The sequence below is a fragment of the Brienomyrus brachyistius genome, unplaced genomic scaffold, assembly GCF_023856365.1.
Source record: "Brienomyrus brachyistius isolate T26 unplaced genomic scaffold, BBRACH_0.4 scaffold49, whole genome shotgun sequence".
NCBI classification, from domain to species: domain Eukaryota; kingdom Metazoa; phylum Chordata; class Actinopteri; order Osteoglossiformes; family Mormyridae; genus Brienomyrus; species Brienomyrus brachyistius.
Window position 1 is genome coordinate 1,487,527 of NW_026042324.1, and position 23,754 is coordinate 1,511,280.

General features: G+C 44.3%; 1 protein-coding gene across 1 annotated transcript; it reads left to right on the forward strand.

The window, feature by feature from the left end:
• Positions 1 to 322: 322 nt before the first annotated feature.
• LOC125723480 (cryptochrome-2-like) lies at positions 323 to 22,792 on the forward strand. The gene is made up of 12 exons (XM_049000090.1): positions 323 to 680; positions 1,541 to 1,649; positions 6,275 to 6,417; positions 7,718 to 7,902; positions 11,264 to 11,352; positions 11,613 to 11,753; positions 11,856 to 12,167; positions 13,635 to 13,786; positions 17,024 to 17,226; positions 20,107 to 20,187; positions 20,556 to 20,700; positions 20,956 to 22,792. Exons 1-11 carry the CDS (start codon positions 523 to 525, stop codon positions 20,696 to 20,698), a joined length of 1,716 nt encoding a protein of 571 aa, XP_048856047.1. The 5' UTR covers positions 323 to 522; the 3' UTR covers positions 20,699 to 20,700; positions 20,956 to 22,792.
• Positions 22,793 to 23,754: the final 962 nt, after the last annotated feature.

Consider the following 23,754-nt stretch of genomic DNA (forward strand, 5'->3'; position numbering starts at 1 on the left):
TCTTTAAATGCCTTGGGTGACGGTTAGTTTGTATGTAATAAAAAATACAAATTTAATTGTTTCCAATTGTTTTACTGGGTTGCATGGTGAATTTTGAACATTCACATTAATTCATAAATTTCTGAAGTACTACAATGAAAAATAATCGATTTGCTTTAAAAGTGACGATGTTATTGTGAAGATTACTCGAAGATTACTCGAAGATGACTCGAAGAGGCATTTTCCGCTCCTAATTATTATTCTAGCTACGCACCAGAGAAACGTTGGGGGACTGGCCAACACGTGCCATGTAGCCAATAAAGAGCGACTGAGAGCAGCGCTTATTGTAATATTACTCACGTGTTGCAGATTGGCCAATAGAAACTGCAGGAGAGGGTCCAGGAATCATTTTCACCCTTTACTGGTCAGGCTTAAAATCTAAGCAGGTACGGAGGAGCTTATGTATCTGCGAGTATGTGAAGTGACACGGGTGTAACCACCGCAAGAGAAAAGGCGTCATTCCCGTCCAAAAGAACTGGCATCATGGTCGTCAATTCTTTGCATTGGTTCCGGAAAGGGCTGAGGCTTCACGATAATCCGGCTTTACAGGAAGCTTTGAACGGAGCAGATACTGTGCGGTGTGTTTATATACTGGATCCTTGGTTTGCGGGTTCTGCTAACGTGGGTATCAACAGATGCAGGTCAGTGATGTGAATCACGTCTCACATGCATGGTGCTTGCTTCTGTGCATTACCCACCATCACCTTTCTTGCTACAAATTCCATCGGCTCGATGGCTGGCTAACATGTCCCGTCTCAGTGTCCCAATCTTCAATAATGCCCCATGCTTTAATTGAAAGGTTTTTAGCTGAACATTGTCATTGACCTAATAACTAAGCAATTTTGATGATGTTCATGACAATTTGCATCGTAATTTGTAACACTGAATGAAATACTGAGATTCGTTTTTGAAGGAGTTGAACGTCTTATTTCGTTGTATTTAATCATCATTATTATTATTATTATGTTATTATTATTTTATTATTCGTTTTCATTCTCTTCTGTATCAGTTATGTACCTCATTACCTAGTTCGTCCTAGCGAACACTCCCACCCGGTGACTTGCATTTTATGCAACTACATCAAACTTCAATATTCAGTTTATCACTCACATGATTCTACTATCCATTTAGTTGCACCTGACCTTTAGCTGTTGTATTACGTTTTTGAAATGTTTACAATTATTTACATATTTTTTACGTTATTATTATTATTATTATTGTTGTTGTTGTTGATGTTGTTGTTGTTGTTGGAGCCGTCAATATTCAACCGAGCAACTTGTTTAGGTGTCCAGGCAATTGTTGACAAAAAGCTCGTATTTTCACCAAATAAAAATAATATATGGGTTAATTAATATCTGATGTAATCAGATGGTTTGGATGAGGCTAATTCTTTAGACGTTAACCTAAAGCACTGGGTGAGAGTTTTCCACATTTGTTAAATTAACTGCACCCATATGAGCAAATGTCAGATTAACGTGCATAAACTATTTTCACCTTGCAGGTTTTTACTTGAATCTCTGGAGGACTTAGATACAAGCCTGCGAAAGTTGAATTCAAGGCTCTTTGTGGTTCGTGGGCAACCTGCAGATGTATTTCCACGTTTGTTCAAGGTCAGTAAGAATCTGCTAAATATATAGCTTCAGTTGTACAATTGTTTAACTTCTCATAGGTGTGTTGTGTCACGATCCGGAAATACTGGAGACGGCGATCGTGCGGGAAACAGGCAAGGGAAACCAGGTACGGGGAATAACGGGGTTTTATTAAAGTAACGGGGACTAGGGAGCATCGGACAGGGACTAACAATCATCCACAATGACGGACAAGGGTAACAGGCAAGACCAGGACTTAAAACAGGACAAGACTAAGCAAAGTAATCAGACAAGGCTGGAGACAATCAGGGACGCACACGCGGGTAATCAGGGGGCGTGGCACACACGAGGAGCCGACGAGCCGGGTCATGACAGAACCCCCCCCCAAAGGCGCGCTTCACCGGGCGCGCCAGGGAGGAGGCGACGAACGGGACACAGGAACCGGGACCGAGGAAAGAACAAAACTAACGAGAGACCGGAAACAGGACAGAGGCACAAAACATAGCGAGAGACAGAACGTAAGACAGGACTTGAGACAGGACCGGGAAAGCGGAGAGACAGACCAGGAAGGGAGAGACAGGAGGAACAGGCGGGACACTAGGAGCGGGAGTGCAAGGAGGGAACATCGGGAAACGAGGAGCAGGAAAGGGCGGAACAGACGGGCGAGCAACAAAAGCAGACGGGGCAAAGACATGAGGTACGAAGGCAGAGGTATAGGGCGAGAAGGAGGGGGTACCAAGGGGAGCCCGAGGGAGCCCCAGCGGGCGACGGGAGGCAGCCGGAGGGGCCGCAGGCGGCCGGGAGGCCGGAGCCGGAGGGGACCCCGGAGGGGCCGAGGAGACAGGGCGAGGGACCCGCGGAGGGGCCAGGGAGGGAGCAGGAGGGAGCACCGGGGAAGGGGACGAGGGAGTAGGAAGGGGCCAGGGCGAAGGCCCGGAGGAGGGGGGAGCCGCAGCAGGCGGCGACGTCCGGGAAAGGGCCGGAGGTAAGGGCCCCGCAGGCGACCGAGGAGCCGCCGTCGGGGAACCCCCCGGCGACCGACCAGGACCCAGAGAGGGGAGCGAGGCAGGGCGACGAGGCACCGGAGAGGGACCTGCAGGCGACAGCCGACCCGGAGGGCCAGGACCCGCAGGCGCCAACCGAGCCCCAGCGCAGGCGAGGGAGGACGAGCCAGGGGGCAGGGCGGGCGGGACCCCAGCCCTGCGTCTGTGTCCCCTTCCCCTGCGGGACACAGACAAGCCGACCCCAGTTCGGGGTCGATCTCGCCGGGGCGAGGGACTAGGGGTTACGAGTTCTGTCCCCGAGGGGTCCCATTCCAGCTCCTCCACCTCCGAAGAGGGAGGAGCCAAGATGGAGTTGTCCAGGACCACCTCGGGGACTAGGACAGGGACTGGAGCTGCTGCAGGCGGAGGGGGCGCCTCTGGAGCTGCTGCAGGCGGAGGGGGCGCCTCTGGAGCTGCTGCAGGCGGAGGGGGCGCCTCTGGAGCTGCTGCAGGCGGAGGGGGCGCCTCTGGAGCTGCTGCAGGCGGAGGGGGCGCCTCTGGAGCTGCTGCAGGCGGAGGGGGCGCCTCTGGAGCTGCTGCAGGCGGAGGGGGCGCCTCTGGAGCTGCTGCAGGCGGAGGGGGCGCCTCTGGAGCTGCTGCATGCCGCCGGGGCGCCGGGACAGGAACACGGTCAGGTCGCCGGGGCGCCGGGACAGGAACACGGTCAGGCCGCGGGGGGGGCGCCTGCCCGGGAACTGGAGCGCGGTCAGGAACTGGAGCGCGGTCAGGAACTGGAGCGCGGTCAGGAACTGGAGCGCGGTCAGGAACTGGAGGTGGCTGCAGTGGGGGCGCCGGCCCGGGAGCTGCAGCAGGCGGCTGCAGAGGGGGCGCCTGCCCTGGAGCTGCAGGTGGCTGCAGTGGGGGCACCTGCCCTGGAGCTGCAGCAAGTGGCTGCAGTGGGGGCGCCTGCCCGGGAGCTGCAGCAGGCGGCTGCAGAGGGGGTGCCTCTGCAGGAACTGGAGCACGGTCAGGAACTGGAGCGCGGTCAGGAACTGGAGGTGGCTGCAGTGGGGGCGCCTGCCCGGGAACTGCAGCAGGCGGCTGCAGAGGGGGTGCCTCTGCAGGAACTGGAGCACGGTCAGGAACTGGAGCTGGCTGCAGTGGGGGCGCCTGCCCGGGAGCTGCAGCAGGCGGCTGCAGAGGGGGCGCCTGCCCGGGAGCTGCAGCAGGCGGCTGCAGAGGGGGCGCCTCTGCAGGAACTGGAGCGCGGTCAGGAACTGGAGCGCGGTCAGGAACTGGAGCTGGCTGCAGTGGGGGCGCCTGCCCGGGAGCTGCAGCAGGCGGCTGCAGAGGGGGCGCCTGCCCGGGAGCTGCAGCAGGCGGCTGCAGAGGGGGCGCCTCTGCAGGAACTGGAACGCAGTCAGGGACAGGAACTGGAACGCAGTCAGGGACAGGAACTGGAACGCAGTCAGGGACAGGAGCTGCAGCAGGCGGAGGGAGCGCCTCTGGGGCTGCAGCAGCGCGGTCAGGGGGCGCCTCGGGCGTGGACGCTGGAGCTGCTGCAGGCACGGGAAGTGCTGGCTCTGGAACAGCAGGCGGCAGCGGCTGCGCAGGCAGCGAAGGCGGCTGCGCAGGCGGGTGCGCAGGCGGGAGCGGTTGCTCGGGCGCGGGGTCCACCGGCAGAGGCGGTCGTTCCCCTGTGGGAGCCCCCTCTCCAAGGCGCGCGTCTCCGGGCGCGTCAGGGAGCGAAGGCGGCTGCTCAGGCGCCGGAGCCGCAGGCAAGGGCAGCGGATCGGGCGCTGGAGCCGATTGCAGAGATGACTGCGGAGGTTGTTGCGCAGGCAGAGGCAGCAGCTGCGCGGGTAAAGGCGGCGGCTGCACAGACGGTGGCAGCGACTGCTGTGCAATCATCGGCGACGGCGGCTGGATGGACGCTGGTGTTGCGGGCAGCGGCGACTGTCCCGGAGCGGGGTCCGCCGGTAGGGACGGCTGCTCCGGCTCGGGTTCCGCCGTCAGAGTCGGCTGCTCCGACGGGGAAACAGAGGCCCTCTGTAGCTGGAGAAGCTGTTTGAGGTCCCCTGCCAGCCGGTCGAGGTCCTCCCGCTCGGAGGCGGGAGTAAACGCGTCGAAGCCCCTTCTCAGACGGACAGTGAGCGCTTCCACCTCATCGCTCACTGGAGGTGCCACCTCCGCTAACGCCCTCCAGAACAGCCCCTGGAGGGCGAAGAATTGATTGGCGAGGGCTGCCGTCTTCCCTGGGAGAGGCGAGGGATACGCCTCCGGGGTGGCTGCCGCGGGAGGTGGAACTGGGACGTCCGGCGCGGGTAGGGCAGAAGTAGCCCTTATCAGAGCGCGGGGTACCCGGGGAATAACGTCCCTCATCGCTCTGACACCTCGGTTAGCCAGCCGCTCGGGCCGAAAGAGGTACCCGCCCTAAAGGCGGTCGCTGCTCTCCAGTGTGTGGCTCCGGGTCCGGGAAGAGGAAGAGCTCCTCCTCTTCGTCCTCGCTCGATGGCCATAACATCGCTACGGGGCACTCCTTCCTTCGGACCGGCTCCAGGGCAGTAGCCAGTTCGGGTACCTTTTCCTCGTTCTCTGGAGGGAGCCATGTAGGGGAGAGCGAGCAGGCTCCCAGACGGATTGTCTCCTCTGGGACCCTCTTCTTCCTCCGCTTACTCTTCTTCTGTTGGTCCGTCATTCTGTCACGATCCGGAAATACTGGAGACGGCGATCGTGCGGGAAACAGGCAAGGGAAACCAGGTACGGGGAATAACGGGGTTTTATTAAAGTAACGGGGACTAGGGAGCATCGGACAGGGACTAACAATCATCCACAATGACGGACAAGGGTAACAGGCAAGACCAGGACTTAAAACAGGACAAGACTAAGCAAAGTAATCAGACAAGGCTGGAGACAATCAGGGACGCACACGCGGGTAATCAGGGGGCGTGGCACACACGAGGAGCCGACGAGCCGGGTCATGACATGTTGTTCTTTATGTCTTCCAGTTGAACCATTTCTCTGTGCCATTGATATAGCAAACATATACAGTAAAATAAAGCCACTGAATTCCTGGACTACTAGTTACCAAGAGGTTTGTTTATTCAGTGCTGTAAATCAGGACTCAGTTTTGGTAGCTGTAACGGTCCTCTTGGATGTTGGAGCATGTCTAATGCATACATGTCAATCTTCCTTACCGTGCTGCTGAAGGTATATGCACATCAACAAGTGGTGTAGAGGATGCCACTCCTACACTTGTAGCATATTACTGTAATGAATTTGGTTTAGATTGACTCACTGTAGAAATATTGTCACATATAAATGAAGATTCATTAAAGTACAGTGTTATATCTGCTATGTAAAAAAAAATCTATTTAAAGAGCATTTAAAGTTTTAATCATTAATCTAATTAAAAGACACTTGGATTCTTGTTCATCTTTTTTTTTTGTTGGTAAGTACATGGTAAAACACTAGGTATATTAGCAAGAGCTTGCATCCCAGTTTCAGTCTTAATTGTGGCCTGGAAAAAAATGGTATTTTCTAATTTTTTACATGCTTTCGCTCCTTTACCTTGGTCATTGAGCCAATGCTGTGCCCTCATTTTTCCCTTTGTTCCATGGTAAACTCTCTAAGGTGTCATGTTTCTCTCTCATCCATCTTTAGGAGTGGAATGTCACCCGTCTGACCTTTGAATATGACTCTGAACCGTATGGAAAAGAGCGGGATGCTACAATTATTAAAATGGCAAAAGAGTTCGGAATAGAGACTGTTGTGCGGAACTCACACACACTGTATAACCTGGACAGGTAAGAAGGTTTCACAGTATTTCCAGCTAAGAAATGCATTCAGTATATCCCAACCCTGTGGATTAAATATGCATTGCCTGTGTCAAATCTTGATCTTTTACAGTTGAATAATATTTAGCTTGCTTGTTGTGTTTAGATAACATTAGGAAATGCTGAAATGATTAATGTTCTCAGTAATTCGTACTGTTCATCAAATATCATTGTAATGACTAGCAAACATGTTTGCATTCAGTAATATTAGAAGTAAAACGTCATTCCAATAAAATACAGCTAAAGAGTAGAGCTAATAAGAATACAGTGAAGCCAGGAGGTTGTTTTGCTTACTAAGACAATGGATGCTAGTTGTATTTAATTGTTTATTATCTTGAAATCAAAAGTGGTAAAAAAAACACTGAAGTGGAATCCAGTTTGAATAAGCTATTTTGGATTTTTTTTCACGTGACATTTGAAATTATGTGGAAGAATAAGGTATTATTTACCATGTCATGCTTTGAATTATTGTTTGGGATTTAGTGTCTTGCAAACTTTTCATGCTGTGTCTGGAATGTGCACAGTCTGGGTTGCATAAATATGGTGAGAGCTGCTATTATGCATCCCTAGGTTTGACCCAAAGTAAATAGCTCTGTTACAAGCTGCTGGGACAGAATCTTGCTTGTACTGGAAAATGTGTGGCACACAAAGTGCTGCCATCTAGTGGTAGTCTGGGGGAGCCAATCACACTACAAAACATGTGCAGCCAGGTGGGAGGAGATATGGTCTCAGTCACCACTGCAGACACGTGTGCTTAGACATTCTGCAGCAGGCACATGGCGGCCTCATGACATGACGAGTACTGGCAGGAAATGATCTAACCGGTGGAGTAAATCAGTCCCTGATTATAGATGTTGTTGTGTAAGCTTCAGCCGTTGATCTCCGTGTTGTGGGCAGGATTAGGAGAAGTCCTTAAGGCATGTCCTTATATTCTCTAGAATGTACTACTGAATTTCTAAATGCTTTCTTGTTTATCTGCATTCCTCTAACTTGCGGTAAAAGTAGAGTAATAGCCTGAGACTGGTATTGTCTGTCAGCTGGATTGAGTATTACAATTCATACAATAATTGTATTTGCCATCTCCAAATGTACATCAAAGTACGATGTTGCACGAGTCCATTTCCAAATGATTTTAGGCCGATTTAAAAAGCTGTCATGTTCCTTGTGTTATTACTTTCCTTAACACCTGTATTAAAAATTTCTCCTCCTTTTCACAGGCTGCTTCCAATTAAAATATTAAAATGAGGTTTGCTTGTTTATTGTTGTGCAGAATTATTGAACTGAACAACAACAGCCCTCCCCTCACCTTCAAACGGTTCCAGGCGATCGTTAACCGTCTGGAGCCGCCCAAAAAGCCCCTGGCGACAGTAACTCGGCAGCAGATGGACAGCTGTTGGACAGATGTGTTGGTCAACCATGACGAGCAGTTTGGGGTTCCCTCCCTGGAGGAGTTAGGTGAGGGATCAGCGTCAATCTCTCTGTCCTCCATGTGGGTTATCTATAGCACACAGTGCCACTTTTAGTCCTTGATTTATTTTTGGCACTCTTAAAAGAAATAAATAGAAACTCTTAATTACCACACCTAACAATACCATTTTTTTGTACCTGAGGTACCAGCTGAGCTACTACTATTCAGATCATATATTAATATAAGAAGTGAATATCTGTGGCTAAATCTAAATTAGTGTTTAATGTCCTGTTCACTGTGATCGTTAGTGGAAAGGCACAGAGGTTAGGGTCTGAGTCCTGACTCCTTTCACATACTGTACAGGTCAAGTATTCTCAAACTGTGCAGTAGAAGGTGGTTTTCTGAATATTGTGTAATAAACTTTGATGTGTTTTTGGTTGCTGGTCTCTTCACTTGCGTTTTTTGTGTAGTGTGTAAGATACCATTTCAAGCCTATCGTTATTCTGCAGTTGTATCGCTTGCTCAGTTAATTACGAATGGGGTCTCTCTCCCGCTAGTCAAATTTATCATGGGGCAATTTAAGTGTATCACTGCAGGGATGCACTAACTCAGTGATGACACATGAAAGAACAGGCACAGATCTGATGAACCTAATTACTTTAAGACGAGTCACACAAAGTGCTCTTGAGGCACCAAGCAAATTTCCTGACCCCGCACCCTGATGCCAAGCTTCTCTGTCAACTGTGTGTGTTTGCATGTGCTTCACAAAGTGCTGCCATCTAGTGGTAGTCTGTGAGAGCCCATCACGCGACAAAACGTGCAGCCGGGAGAGACAAACACGTGTGTTTAGACACTCTGCAGCAGGCACAGAGAAGCTTTGTGTGTGTCTGTGTGCAAGTACATGAATTGTATGTATAAATAACTCATCACACAGTTTTTAGTTATTAATCATGATATAATCGCAATTTACATCAAAACCATGGATATTTATCTATGGATAATCAATCCGTAAATGTAGAATTAAGACAAAGGGGGGTATAATGGGTCATAACTGGATCATTATCTTTCTTTTTCTTTAATTATACAGCCTTTGTTGTGTAAACCAGGGGCTCTCAAACTTTTTGTTTTTAGGTCCACATCAGATTTTTGTCATACTGTAGGTCCGGAACAATTTCTGTATCAGAACAACATTTCATGAAATTTAATGAATTAGACTTTCAATGTGGAAATCAATATTTGTCAATTATGGGAACTTAACGTAAAGACTGGTTTAACACTTGATTGTTTCGGCTTTCTGTCATGGGGTGCAGTAATTGTGATGAGTTATGTGTATGTAGAAATGTTGGTGGTTCTATATTGTATTCTTGTATTTCAAGCCACATTGAACCTTTTTACGCTTAACCATTTAGATTCATAAGGTACATTACCAGCTGGGTCCAGATGAGCTTGTGGTTTGAACCCCTGGTTTTAATGGCCATTTGTTTCTTCTGGCGTAGTGAATCAGTGTTATTACCATTTTGTTATGTAGCAAACAGAAGTATTTCAACAAGTCTACAGTCGTGGCCAAATGTTTTGAGAATTGCTTTTCAATGTTTGCTGCTTCAGTGATTGTAGATCTTTTTGTCGGATGTTTCATGGTATACTGAAGTATAATTACAAGCATTTCATAAGTGAAACTTAATTATATTAAGTTTTTGCAAAAGAGTCAATATTGACTGCCCTTCTTTTTCAAAACCTCTGTAATTCGCCCTGACATGCTGTCAATCAAATTCTGGGCCAAATTCTCACTGATGGCAGCCAAGTCTTACATAATCAATGCTTGCAGTTTGTGGGGTTTTTGTTTGTCCACTCGCCTCTTGATGATTGAACACAAGTTCTTAATGGGATTAAGGTCTGGGGAGTTTCCTGTCCATGGACCCAAAATTTAGATGTTTTGTTCCCTGAGCCACTTAGTTATCACTTTTGCATGGTGACCCATCATGGGTCAACAAGGCATTGTTGGTCACCAAACTGTTCTTGGATGGTTGGGGGAAGTTGCTCTCGGAGGGTGATTTGGTACCATTCTTTATTCATGGCTGTGTTCTTAGGTACAATTGTGAGGGAGCCACTCCCTTGGCTGAGAAGCAACCCCACACATGAATGGTCTCAGGATGCTTTACTGTTGGCATGACACAGGACTGATGGTAGAGCTCACCTTTTCTCTGGACAATCTTTTTTCCAGATGCCCCAAACAATGAAAAGGGGATTGATCAGAGAAAATGACTTTCCCCCAGTCCTCAGCAGTCCAATCCCTGCACCTTTTGCAGAATATCAGTCTGTCCCTGAAGTGGCTTCTTTGCTGCCCTTCTTGACACCAGGCCATCCTCCAAAAGTCTTCACCTCACTGTGTGTGCAGATGCACTCACACCTGCCTGCTGCTATTCCTGAGCAAGCACTGCACTGGTGGTGCCCCGACCCCACAGCTTAATTAACTTTAGGAGATGGTCCTGGCGCCGGCTAGACCTTCTTGGGTGCCCTGATGCCTTCTTCATGACAATTGAACCTCTCTCCTTGCAGTTCTTGATGATCCGATAAATTGTTTATGTAGGTTTAATCTTCATAGCAGCAATATCTTTTTGCTTTATTACAAAGAGTGAATAAATTTACTACCGTAAAATCCATAGTATTTGCATACTTCACTCCACCTACTTGCTTTCTTATTTTAGCTAACGAAAAAAATAACCGAAAGATTCCATTTAATTACATGGTAGATTAATTTGAGAGCTCAAAATAGTGAATTAAAAGCAAAAACAAAAGAAGTAATTCATGTGCACATTTTAGGGATCACATGAGCAAAATTTCAGCTGCATGATTTAACAGATTGCTTTAAAAAAAAAATCTATTTGTGAATCTGCAATAGTTCTTATTGTCACAGAAAATATTGGTCTTGGTGCAAATGAGAAATAAATAGAATAAAAATAGACATATTTAAAAAAGAATAATTTGATACTTTAAGACATGGACATCGTCATTCACACAGAAATACAAGTAGCCACCTAATTGGTGGGGAAAGATTCTGCAAATTGGCATATAGGTGGAACGTGCAATATATGAATAGATGTAGTTTCAGAGTCACATGCTACAATTAGGACTTGGAGCATTCTGGTAAAAACTATTCACATTTCCAGTTCTGGTATTTCTAGAAATTGTACAGGATGGTGAGTGTGAGGAGTACAGATCAGACGTGCGGAGTGGGTGACAGGCCTGTCCGGGGAATTCAATACTGTCATTCCAACAGCCCTCCCCCCTTTCTAGTATCACTTTTCATTAGAAAGAACCCTGACCATAAACCTACAAGCACCGCCGCTGGTACCTTTGACCCCATAACAGGAACCTCTGGAGAATTCACTTGCCTTTGTTGTTTTTCAGGGTTTAATACAGAGGGACTGAGCCCTGCAGTGTGGAAGGGTGGTGAGATGGAAGCCCTGGATAGGCTTAAAAAGCATTTGGACAGAAAGGTGCATAGCCATGTGTGTCTCTGTGTGTGCGTGCATTATGGGTATAAACCAGAAATCATTTATTTACTTTAACCACATTAAGCTTCAACTGCTTTTTTTTAATTTATTTTTTTATTTTAAATCTATATTGTCATAATACGCTACTTACCACCTTATACACGGACCAGTGTAATTATCAAAATAAAACCCACTTAAATTCCACCACTTAACCTGATTGAATCCATGGATTAAATCTGTTTTTCCCCCTTTTGATTTCTCAGGCTTGGGTGGCAAATTTTGAAAGGCCCCAGATCAATGTTTGTTCCCTCATCGCCAGTCCTACTGGTTTGAGTCCTTACCTGCGGTTTGGCTGCTTGTCATCTCGGCTGTTCTATTACGAACTACGAGACCTCTATTTCAAGGTAATAAAGACTTTTGAAAATGTGATCTACATAATGAATGTTGCTATATGTAATGGCTTCAGAGAGGGATGCTAACAGAATATTCCTTTCCCTCCCCTCAAGGTACGCAAGCACACCAGCCCACCACTCTCGCTCTATGGCCAGCTGCTTTGGAGGGAATTCTTCTATACGGCAGCTACGAACAACCAAAACTTTGACCGGATGGAGGGAAACCCCATCTGCGTGCAGATACCGTGGGACCATAACCCCGAGTCCCTGGCTAAGTGGGCCGAGGGCAGCACGGGCTTCCCCTGGATCGACGCCATCATGACGCAGCTGCGGCAGGAGGGCTGGATTCACCCGCTGGCTCGGCATGCTGTCGCCTGCTTCCTCACACGGGGAGACCTGTGGCTCAGCTGGGAGAGCGGAATGAGAGTATGGCCATGAAAGATTCTCACTGATGTACTGTTGGTTAATTGTATGGTCTCCCACACTAAAGGTTACTGGATCAAGTCCTAGGAATGCTGTGCTGTGCCTATTGAGAATGGGGCTTGTCCTAAAGTTCAGATGATTAGATTCATGATTATATAATGCAAACAGTAGTAGCTGCTGACTATGCAAGGAGATCCCTCTCAGCTAGCTATTTGAGGATGTTTATCAGTGTTGGGGTTTAGTATCTTGGAACTTCTTTACTTTATTGGGTACAGGGGAAACTGATATGCACTGATGGGTGTCTGTTGGCAGATAATGAGCAGGAAAACATCTCTCTGACCATATAGTCTGTAAGTGCAACTCATCTGTAATTGGAGGTGAGGCTTAGGATAATGGCTCACAGAAAGTTCTCCAAGGTTGCTTGTTGACCAGAAAGAAATCAGTTAAATATAAGCTGACTATGGCCTACAAGGCCTGTAGTATTTCCCAAGGTCACTCTGTGGAACAGAGGGTTTGATGACGATCTTCATGTGTTCTGGAGGTGTGCAGAATCATAAATGAGAAGACGCTGTAGCTGATGACCTTCTCTGAGGCTTTGGCAAAATGCCGTAGTTTTGCTCTTGGGGTGCAGTGCCAGGACCAGAGAAGAGCATGATGATGCACCTATAGAATTTCACCGGAATGTGTTTAGTACAAGGTGGTGTTTTCAGAAGGAAACTGTTATTTTCACCTGTTTGATGGTGCTTCTGAGGTAGTTTGGCATGTGGTCATTATTTCAAGGATAAATATAAAGGCTATAATCCAGAAATAGACTGAAGGTTCAGTCTTTAATGTATCTCTTAGATCAGATGCCTTAGCAGTTCTTATGCTTATCTGCATGCTTTACATTTATACATTCAGTTGTAGCCAAATGCTTTGCTGTTTAAAGGATCAGGCCACTCAGTGCATGTGCCATATCACAGGAAAGCAAGGTTATTTATAGCTATGAGTTCCATCTCTCATTTTCCACAAAAAGGTACAATTAGTATGATACCAGTGGTGAATTCTGAATTGCATTACTTGTCAGCGCAGTGTTTTATAATCCATCCATCCATTTAAAAAAATAATAATTTATGGGAAACCCAGCTCCTGGATTTTATTTTTCTTTAAGAGAATAGTTTTTTTTCACTAGTTGTGTGATTCTATTGTTTGTCTGGACATGAGAGACCTCTATATTTGAGTATAAAAGTATTTCTTATATAGGTATCAAACATTATGAAAGTGTTGGAGAAGTAACTTGCTTGTTGATTTGTTGATCTCAGTACAAAATAAAATTAATGAAAATGTTGATGTTTTCAAAATGTTACCTGGTTATCATTGCTAGAGTTTAGCGTAAGTTGCATTGTCCATCAGTAGTAACGTCAGTGCCATTTACATTTTCTCCACACGGTATGTGCAGGCACTTGAGCTAGAAGCTTTTTTCTGCCCCAGGTATTCGAGGAGCTGCTTCTGGATGCGGACTGGAGTGTGAATGCGGGGAGCTGGATGTGGCTGTCCTGCAGTGGCTTCTTCCAGCAGTTTTTCCACTGTTACTGCCCTGTAGGCTTTGGAAGAAGAACAGATCCCAATGGAGAGTACATCAGGTATTAACTGAATTATTCTTCTTTCACATTTAATAAGTGTTTGATCAATTCTAGATTATTTAAAAATGGTCCTTGCTTGATGATCTCACAGACCACCCTCTCCATACAGCGCATTATCCCTACAACAAAACACTTAAGATTGAAAAAAGTACGCTGCTTTATACTAGTTATGTGTGCCCGTATATTGAGGTGTGTCAGATTAATTAATAAGAGTTCAATAGTAATTTATTTATACTACAGTAGTTCCTTAATAATTGCATTCCCCAGACTCTGGGTAATACATATGGTTTAAGCACCAAGCCACCATCTCCGCACAGACGCCAATGCTGCCACAGTTGCTTTGGTATATAAGGCGATAACTCAAAAAGCATTTGAAGATCTTTTTCAAACTTTGCAGAGGCATTGTACGAGTACTGAAATGGAACTGATTACAAATTGAAGTAGCATCACTTAGTGCAGTGGATCGCAAACTCGGTCCTCAGGACCCACTGTCCTGCTTGTTTTCCAGCTATCCTTGCCCCACACACGAATCCCAGCTGTCTTTCAGCTTCTAATTGACTGAACACACCAGGTAAGCAGCAGTGTGTAGGGCAGGGATAGCTGGAAAACAAGCAGGGCAGTGGGACCCGAGGATCGACTTTGAGAACCACTGACTTAGTGGAAGCAAAACAATATAAAATGCAAAAAAAAAATTGTGGATGAAGATCTACACCTAGTTTCATTTTCAGACAAATTGCCCCAAAAATGCAGCTGTGTGCAAGGAAGGAAATAACAGCTGTAGAAGATACTTGGTTGCGTGAACACAGTAACTCTAAAAGTATTGTATGGATCTTTTTCAAACTTTTCAGACAGATTATACTCATGATGAAGAAGAATTGATTAAATTTTGAGTCAGTAATGGCTAAAAAAATAATGGGAGGTAGTTACAAATGTTTGATCCCATTAGCGTGGTAACGCCAAAAGAATTTGACAGATCTTTTGTTGTAAGGTTGATGATCTGGACTTGATCAAATTCTGAGACAAATCACACCAACATTGAAGAAATGGCACTTAGTAACAGGGAAGAAAAGGATGAGATTACTGGAGGATTATCTTTGTGAATAGGATTGGTCCATTTATTTTATGTGCAATTTACCCTATTTTGATGGGCCTTTTTAACTTTTCATAAAACTGTCAAATTACACCTAAAAATGTACTCTTGATCAGATTCAAAACATAGCCATCTGCCATCTAAACTTATTCCGTGGATCTTTTTGCGAGTTTCCCAGGAACATTGTACAGGTCAGTGATTCTAAAACTGTGGGGCGCAAGATGATTTTTGAATATTCTATAAAAAAGTTTAGACTTTGGTGTAAACGTATCACGCAAAGTGCTTCAAGGTCGCTGGCTCAACTGTGTGTGTGTGTGTGCCGCATTTCCTCATAGTGGCCAGGGCATTTATGCACCTAAACCACAGAAATAACAGCATTTATTTGAAGCAGGCTTGTGTTATAGGCAGTCCTTCATTCATAATTACCTCTGTTAGAGCATTACGCTGTTAATACAAATTCTACATATGAATGAATCAGGTGCCACAATTGTGAGTTTGAACCCTGTAAAACATACCAAGTACATTTATTGTATACTGTATATTATTGTATTTTCAAGTAGTATAACTGCAGATTACAGTATTGCAAGTAGGGCTGCCACTAATGACTTTTCCTATGAATTAATTTATTCACTATTTTACTGAATGGTTGATTTTAATCTGATTAATTTTCTTCCAGAAAATCAAATTGGCAGTTTAATTTAAGTTCATTTTATTTTGACAACAACAACTTGTATGTTATTGCAGGGCTTTGATAACGGACGCCGGCTTTTTGGCGCTATATGGGCATTATTTTGCCCACAATTCAACTAGCAGATTGGTAGTATGCCCAAAATATTAATGATATGCGTATTGTGATGCCCAAAAGTTTAAATGTTTAAATTTGACACATCCTTCTTATTAAATTTGATTAGTAGAGCATGCCACATGCTATTGTTTTGGTAAGTCATGGAAGCGTTAAAAGAGGAGATATTGTGGATTGACTAGATATAACGACATTGGTGGTGTGGCGGTACTTTTTGCAGCACATAAAGTCTGACACTTTTTTTTTTTTTTTGGTAAATACAAGGATAAAAGATATTAAAATGCTCTCTGTACTAATAGAAATTTAATAAACATTAATAATCAACGCTTTCATCAACAATAATCAACAGTGATTTTTGCCTACTCTGGCAGTCCATCATCTGCAAAGCACCTGTGTGTTTTTTCTTCATAGCGCTAGTGCTGCTATGGTATGCCATCGAACTTTGCACGGTGTGCAAATCATCTTTTTGTTTTGTAATAATTTGAACTACTCCCATAATTATGCAGTTATATTTATTATAATGAGCTGAAGCATTTTAGAAATCATTAAAGTAATTACGAGTACAGAATCCACGTCATTGATTACGTCGACTAATCTTGGCAGCCCTAATCAGAATTTTTAGAAGTGACTAACAGTCCAAGCAGTTTCCTTCTAAAAGTTCATTCTTAGAAGTTCATTTTTCATCAATGCCATGTAATTCATACATACGATTAAGTATGTGTGTAGTATGACCAGTCACGTACTGAAGTTTACAGTTCAGAAAACTCTGGAATATACCATTAGTGTATCTATTACAATTCTTACTGTTATGTCGCAGAAAAAAATGGTTATAGTGCAAAATACAAAAATCAACTATAAATATTTAAGCAAAAAATATGTGACATTTTCAAACACACTAAAACACATTTAAAAGACACAGAGGAATACAAGTATCCACCTAATAGGTGGGGAAGGATTCTGCAAGTTGTCACATCAGTAGAATGTGCAACAAATTAGTAGGTATACTTTCAGTATTCAGGAAAAACACATTTATTAACATTCACTTTTACAGGTTATCCATCTAATACTTCAAGAATTTATACAGGTTGGTGAGTGTAGGACAAATACAGATCAGATGGATATAGTAGTATAGTATAGTGCTAAAAAAATACATTGGGAAAAATTCAACAGCAATGTCTCTTACCAAACATCATGACACGATAAGATAATCAACAGACTTTGTTGTGAGCAGGTTAATGTAGGAACTATTCTATACTCTTCTACCAAATTCCACCAACCAATCGTATCATTGCGCAGACGATAGTGCCTGGGTCCTCATGCTCATTTCTCATGTGCTTCTTTGCAGGAGGTACATACCAAAGCTGAAGAACTATCCGAATAGGTACATCTATGAGCCCTGGAATGCCCCAGAGACGGTGCAGAAAGCAGCTAACTGCGTGGTGGGCAAGGACTACCCCAAGCCTATGATAAACCACGCTGAGAGCAGCCGCCTCAACATAGAACGGATGAAGCAGGTCTATCAGCAGCTGTCACACTACAAGGGACTCAGTAAGTGGTAACAGAAGCCATATTATCCTCTGACATTTACTACCTTAAAATATCTGTAGGATTTAGCTACTTTTTTAGTAGGACACATCTGGGAATATCAAAGTTGCTACCGGAAGTTGTGTCCAGTGAGTAGGGAACACTGTTCCCTCTAGACCAAACGAAGATCCAGCATATAACTGCCGAAGGCTGTGTTCTTCATATGAGATGTTACATCAAGGTCCTCTAGCTGTTAGTAAATAAAATTGACTTCATTGTTAAATGGGTGTGGGAATCTAGTGCTCATTCCCTCCTACTAAAAATGAAGGCCATCAGATACATCCATCCATTTTCCAAACCGCTTATCCTACTGGGTCGCGGGGGGTTCGGAGCCTATCCTGGAAGCAATGGGCACGAGGCAGGGAACAACCCAGGATGGGGGGGGGGCATCAGATCTTTGCTTTCAATTCTTTGGTGTGATGATTAGTATTCCACTTAATTATTTTTAATAATTAACCTCAGCTGCTGCAGATACTTTGCTTGTTAGGATGATAACTCCTAAAAACCATTAGATTGACTTTTCATAGTCATTGTATTGGTGAGGAACTAAAGCTGGTGAAATTTTGAAATCTCCCCAAAATTGAGAAATGAGTAGTTTTGACACTTGATTCTGATTTACACATTTCCAGTTGATTCACCCAGTACATTCCATAAATTGTACAGGTTGGCAAGTGTGGGGCAAGTATGGATCCAAAGATGGACAGCATGCGTGATGCAGTTGTCCAGGGAATGCAATCCTGTCATTCCAACAACCTGCCATTCTAATCAAATAGTTTTGTGGTCACCCTTTTGAGTATCCCTCTAACAAGTCATTTTACATCATTTTTGATGTGAACAAGTGACAAGGTGTCACTAGCCGATCTGTACAACACCTCTTCATCAGCCATGCCTATAGCTCACCTTGAATTGTTTTTCAAATGCGTCATGCAGGAAAGAGACCCTGTGGTAGAGACTCATGATATAATTTGGTGAATCAGCACAGCAATCTATTAGGAAGTCAGTATTTTTGTGAACATAGCACATATCCAAAGTGTAACTACCCGATGTGTACCACCTGTCACTGCAGGATCTGAATCAACTCTGTATGTGAGTCATGCATGCACTGCACCATCTGAGCCAACCATGGTAGTTAATCTTTTCGAGTATTAATCTATAAACGACTTTAGACCATCTGCCAAAGTTGCACCCTTACCAATTCTAGAAAGTTAAGGCCCATCTCATGTACTTGCGTGAATTTTCTTAAAATGGTTGATTACCTACTCCGGTTTCCCCCCACAGTCCAAAAACATGCTGAGGCTAATTGGAGTTGCTAAATTGCCCATAGGTGTGCATGTGTGAGTGAATGGTGTGTGCGTGTGTGTCCAGCGATGGGCTGGCCCCCCATCCTGGGTTGTTCCCTGCGACCCAGTAGGATAAGCGGTTTGGAAAATGGATGGATGGATGGATGGATGGATATATTTGGCTTGCACCACTCGCACATGCACTACTCACATCCACAGTTGACTCAGATGCTGTAGTGACACCACTTGCCCACGTGGTGCCTTGTACATCTGCGACCTTACATAGCATTTTAGAGCGTGCGTGCAGCACATAATGTTTTCTAGCACTGTCCCATGTGTCTAACCTTTATATAATGCTGATTCTAATACGACGTGATTGACTTGCATAATGCCATTATGTAGAAACAGGTCTTTATTAAGATAGAAAGCTAAAGATGTAGGTGTTTGATTAGCAGAACAGCTTGGCTCCATTATGGCAGCAGTCAAACTGAAGTGTTTCAGTAGCTAATCAGGAACAGTGTGCCCTAGATTAGAGAAAAATGAATGTGACCCCCATCCTTCTGTGAACAGTAGAATTTGTAATTTTGGGAGAGTAGCTTGTTAGATTCATACAGTATTGTGCTTCGAAGCTGACTGAACTTCAAGCTTGCTTATTACCCAGCCTTTCCATGGCAAAGACTTGCATAACATGTAGTGAAGTAGTGGACATGTTCATCCATTGAAAATGTGATTATGTTCAATGAGCTGTGGCCCACAGTTATGAAAGCTTAGTTCACCCAGGCAGACCATGTCAGATTTGGCCGGTGATGTATGAACCTCGTTAGTGTTGAAGATCATTCAATCAGGGCTAGATGGAATTGTAGGCAGTAAGTGATAAAATGATGTTTTAAGTTTGTTTTTCATCCATCCATTTTCGGTGCCCGCTTGTCTTGTGCAGGGTTGCTGGAGCCAAGAGCCGATCCTAGCAGCTATGGGCACAAGGCAGGGATTCTGTTAAAATATAACTTATCTGTGTTTTCAAGATGACAGTATTTTATACTGTATCATTCCCTTATCTTTCTAATAATGTGCTTTATATCCATAAATGAAGTTTTATCGCAGGGGCGGCATGGTGGTGCAGTGGTTAGCACTGTTGCCTCACACCTCTGGGACCTGGGTTCGAATCTCCGCCTGGGTCACATGTGTGTGGAGTTTGCATGTTCTCCCCATGTCGTCGTGGGGTTTCCTCCGGGTACTCCGGTTTCCCCCCACAGTCCAAAAACATGCTGAGGCTAACTGGACTTGCTAAATTGCCCGTAGGAGTGCCTGTGAGAGTGAATGGTGTGTGAGTGTGCCCTGTGATGGGCTGGCCCCCCATCCTGGGTTGTTCCCAGCCTCGTGCCCATTGCTTCCGGGATAGACTCCGGACCCCCCGCAACCCAGCAGGATAAGCGGTTTGGAAAATGGATGGATGGATGGAAGTTTTATCGCAATGCTTTTTAATTATTGTACTGCAGGGGGCAGGAGCCTTTAGCTTTGTTGCCTTATGAACATTTCTTGTTCTGAAGTCCGTTCATTCTTCCAGGCTTACTGGCCACTGTTCCCACTATTCAAGAGGAGGTAGAACCACCAGCGATGGAGGGCTCGGGTGCCCACAGCAGCACTGGTACAACTGGTCCCTTTAGCTAGTACAACTTATTCCTATTCCGTTGTAAAATTAAATACAGGAAAGATAAATGGATTTGAATGGAGGGCATGTAAATTAACTAGAAGTTCTTCATTATTAATGATGTATTCAGTTAAATTCAGAACAGTATTTTTAAATAAGTTTTAATAGTGATGATGATGATGATTATAGTGCACCTTTGAGTACAATATTAGTTTCTATTACGTACTCCATCAGCACAGGGGACAAAATGCTGTCCAAATGGATAAATACTGAATTATTTGCGGTCATCATTGGAAATGCTGATGGCAAACACATTTGGTTGATTGGATTTAACAGAGCTGGTTCTAATGCGTTTTCCGCTACAGACATGTGCCCCACTCAGGCTAGCAGAAAGGCTTTGTTGAGGAAGAGGGAGAGACCAGCAAAGACGGAGAGAGCAGCTGCATGCACACCACCCAAGGTGCAGCGCATCAGCACGCCAGACGGGAGTGCAGATGATCAGCAGTAGCAGTATGTACCGCTGGCACTGGCTTATGCCTTACATGAACTACCCAGCCTCTCAAACTGCATTGGTGCTTCCCAACACTGCAGATAAGGACTCTCTGTGTCTGGCTGAGTCCCTAAATACTTTGAGTAACTATGAGTAATTGAAACATATTTTACTATTTCTGATCTTTCTTCTCAGGAATATTTTGCAACTTACAACTTCGGCTTCCCTGCGGCTAGTGGCAGTCTGTGGTGTGACGTATGTGCTATGTGTCCCAGATGGCGCTGGCCGGACCTGGAGTGCAGCCTTCTGACGTGAGGCACGAAGGGTTTTCCTGATGTTCTACCCTGTGCTGCCCTCCTGTGCTCCCTGAGGTGTGAAAATGCTTCTTGACAGCAGCAGTCAGCAGAAAAGTAATATGCGAGAATCTCACTACAAGGTTACAGAAGATGCTCATGCCTGCCATTTCTGAACGTCTCCTGCATTTACTAAATTTTTGAGCAGTGCAGCGGTACTAATTTGTGAGTTTTTCCTTTTTCTGTTAACCATGTGGTTTTGGGTTGTCTTTTAACATAGCATGGCATTCCATTAAGCAATAAATCCAGAACACTCCGGTTTCCTAAATCAAAATTCAGTCTCTGCTGTTTGTACTGACTGTGCTGCCATCACATAATAGTTTAGGCACAAGAATTATTCTCTGTATAATCTGTACTTATGGCATACTAGAAGTATGAGAAAACACACATTGATCTGCATTTTTTAATGAAAAATTTAATTGTGTTAGTCAAGTCAAGTAGGTTTTATATTCATTTCAACCATACACACAATATACAGTGAAATGAGATAACGTTCCTCCAGGACCATGGTGCAACACAGACCAGAACAAAACAGAGCGACATCATAAGTGCAGACAGGACACAAGTGCAATAAAAACAATTTGACAAGACAACATACAGTGCAAATTAACCATGGTAATAGTCTGGATACAGTATTTGAGGTACTATATGGTAGCAGCGAGGGTTATTATGTGTAAAAATGCTGTGGTAGAAAGGCGATGAAAGGCAATAGATGCATAAACATACATGTGCGTTTATCTTGTTTGCATTTGAGATTTGTGACTAAAAAACAAATTTAGTAATATAGTATTATTTGAACATGTGAAAAGTAAAGAGGTTTTTAACAAGAAGTCATTTTTCAGCTCTGTACTGTAGGTGTCATATTGCTGTAGTCTGTGAGGGGCTGTATATTACATCTGTGATCCCAAAAACAAGAGCGGACCACTACATCTTCATGTGGGTTCCATCTTGTTTAAGGGTGTTCAAAAGACAGAACGACAGCACATAAGGCCAGCTGCCTCACAAATAGTTCAGTGCAGCTCTTGGCAAATCGACAACCTAAGCATCCCATCAGGTCTCCTGTCGACGTGGGAAGCTGCACGTGGAAATACCATCCTATGAATACCTGATAAAGGAAAAAATACTGGAGATATATTTAACTTCCAAACCAAGCTTAAAATTACTATATGTTTAGTAAACTGTACAAGAATTCCTGCTTGGGCATGTACACCAGTATTAACTGAACCCTGTTCTTCTGGATCCGGCACAACTGGGTTAAATTTACATCATTTTATTACATTACATTATTTACATTATTTTAACAAGCATATTTGCCTAGATGTTTGAGAACATTTATGGGGTGGTGGGGGTTGCACCATGCTCTTAATCAATGATCCTGTGTGTTTTGGGATGCAGAATGTGAATCATCCACAAGAGGCAGACATGCTTCTTCTGCTGAAGTACTGCATTGCATTTTCACAAAATATATTAACTTTATTGAGGTGCTGCTAACTATAATGTGTGAAGGCTCTCTGTCCCTACAAAACTCAAAACACAGGCCTAGAAACGTCATGAGCAGCAATTATGAACAGACATCCCTAACAAGTAATGCTTCATGAAATCTTTAAGAATGCTATATCTGCAAAATTATATTTCTAAAAATATGATTTTTAATCCATGAGGGCTTTTATGCTCTTGTGAAATGTATTGTACATCTGTGTTTTACATTATTTGTAAAGTATAATTTTCTTTTTCTTAAATTAAGCTTCTGTAACTATCATATGCTTCCCTTATCCTTGTTCAAATTAAACGTCAGGTGAGCTAGTAGAACAATATTTGTCAGGTTCCAGTAGCTGAAATTTTCAAGCAAAACCACAGAGAGGTTCAATAGATTGTTTGGAAATGAGTTGTGTGTAATAAAGTAAAAAAACACAATTTTCACAGTCTGTAAAAGGTTACACCTGAAAATGGGTCAAGCTCTCAGTTCAACATGCACTGCAATGATAATGTTAATGATCTCTGTGCTGGTAATCACATTTTAACCATACTTAAAATGTGATGTAATCTTAGTTTCAACCAGAATTTTCACAAACCTCTTGTCAGGGTTTTGTAAATATAAAAGATGTATGTTAGCCGGAGTGCTACATTCACACATATGAATACCTCGAAGCTGCAGGATCTACATCAGTATGTCTCCTTCACTGTACGTTGAGATGTTTTAAATGACAGCCATGATACTACTGCTAACGGTGAGTGTACAGCACCACACCTCCAGGGTTGTGGGGTTGAACTTAGTCCCCAACTGTGTGTGTCCATAAAGACTTATGAAATAAAGAGTTCCAATTTTAAGTTGGAGTCTATCCCATAATGCACCAGGCTGAGGAAGACCCTGGACAGGATGCTGGTCCACCACAGCATACACTATATTTACAGTCAATTTAGAGACACTGGTTCATCTAACCATGTTTTGAGATAGTATGAGACACACACAGAAACAGCATGCAAACTCCACGCACACAGTTGGAGACTGGGTTCAACCCTACTACCCTAGAGGTGTGAGACTACCATGTTGGTCCGGTAGTGCAGATGTCAAATATGGTTATGAAAATGAAGCTGTCTGCTCCGGCTACAAAGTGAAGTAGTTATGCTCTAGTATACATCCCATTCTGTCAAGTTTCATAACCTTATAACACAGTAAATAGTGTCATGCTGAAGACACCATAACATTATATCCTCTAAGGT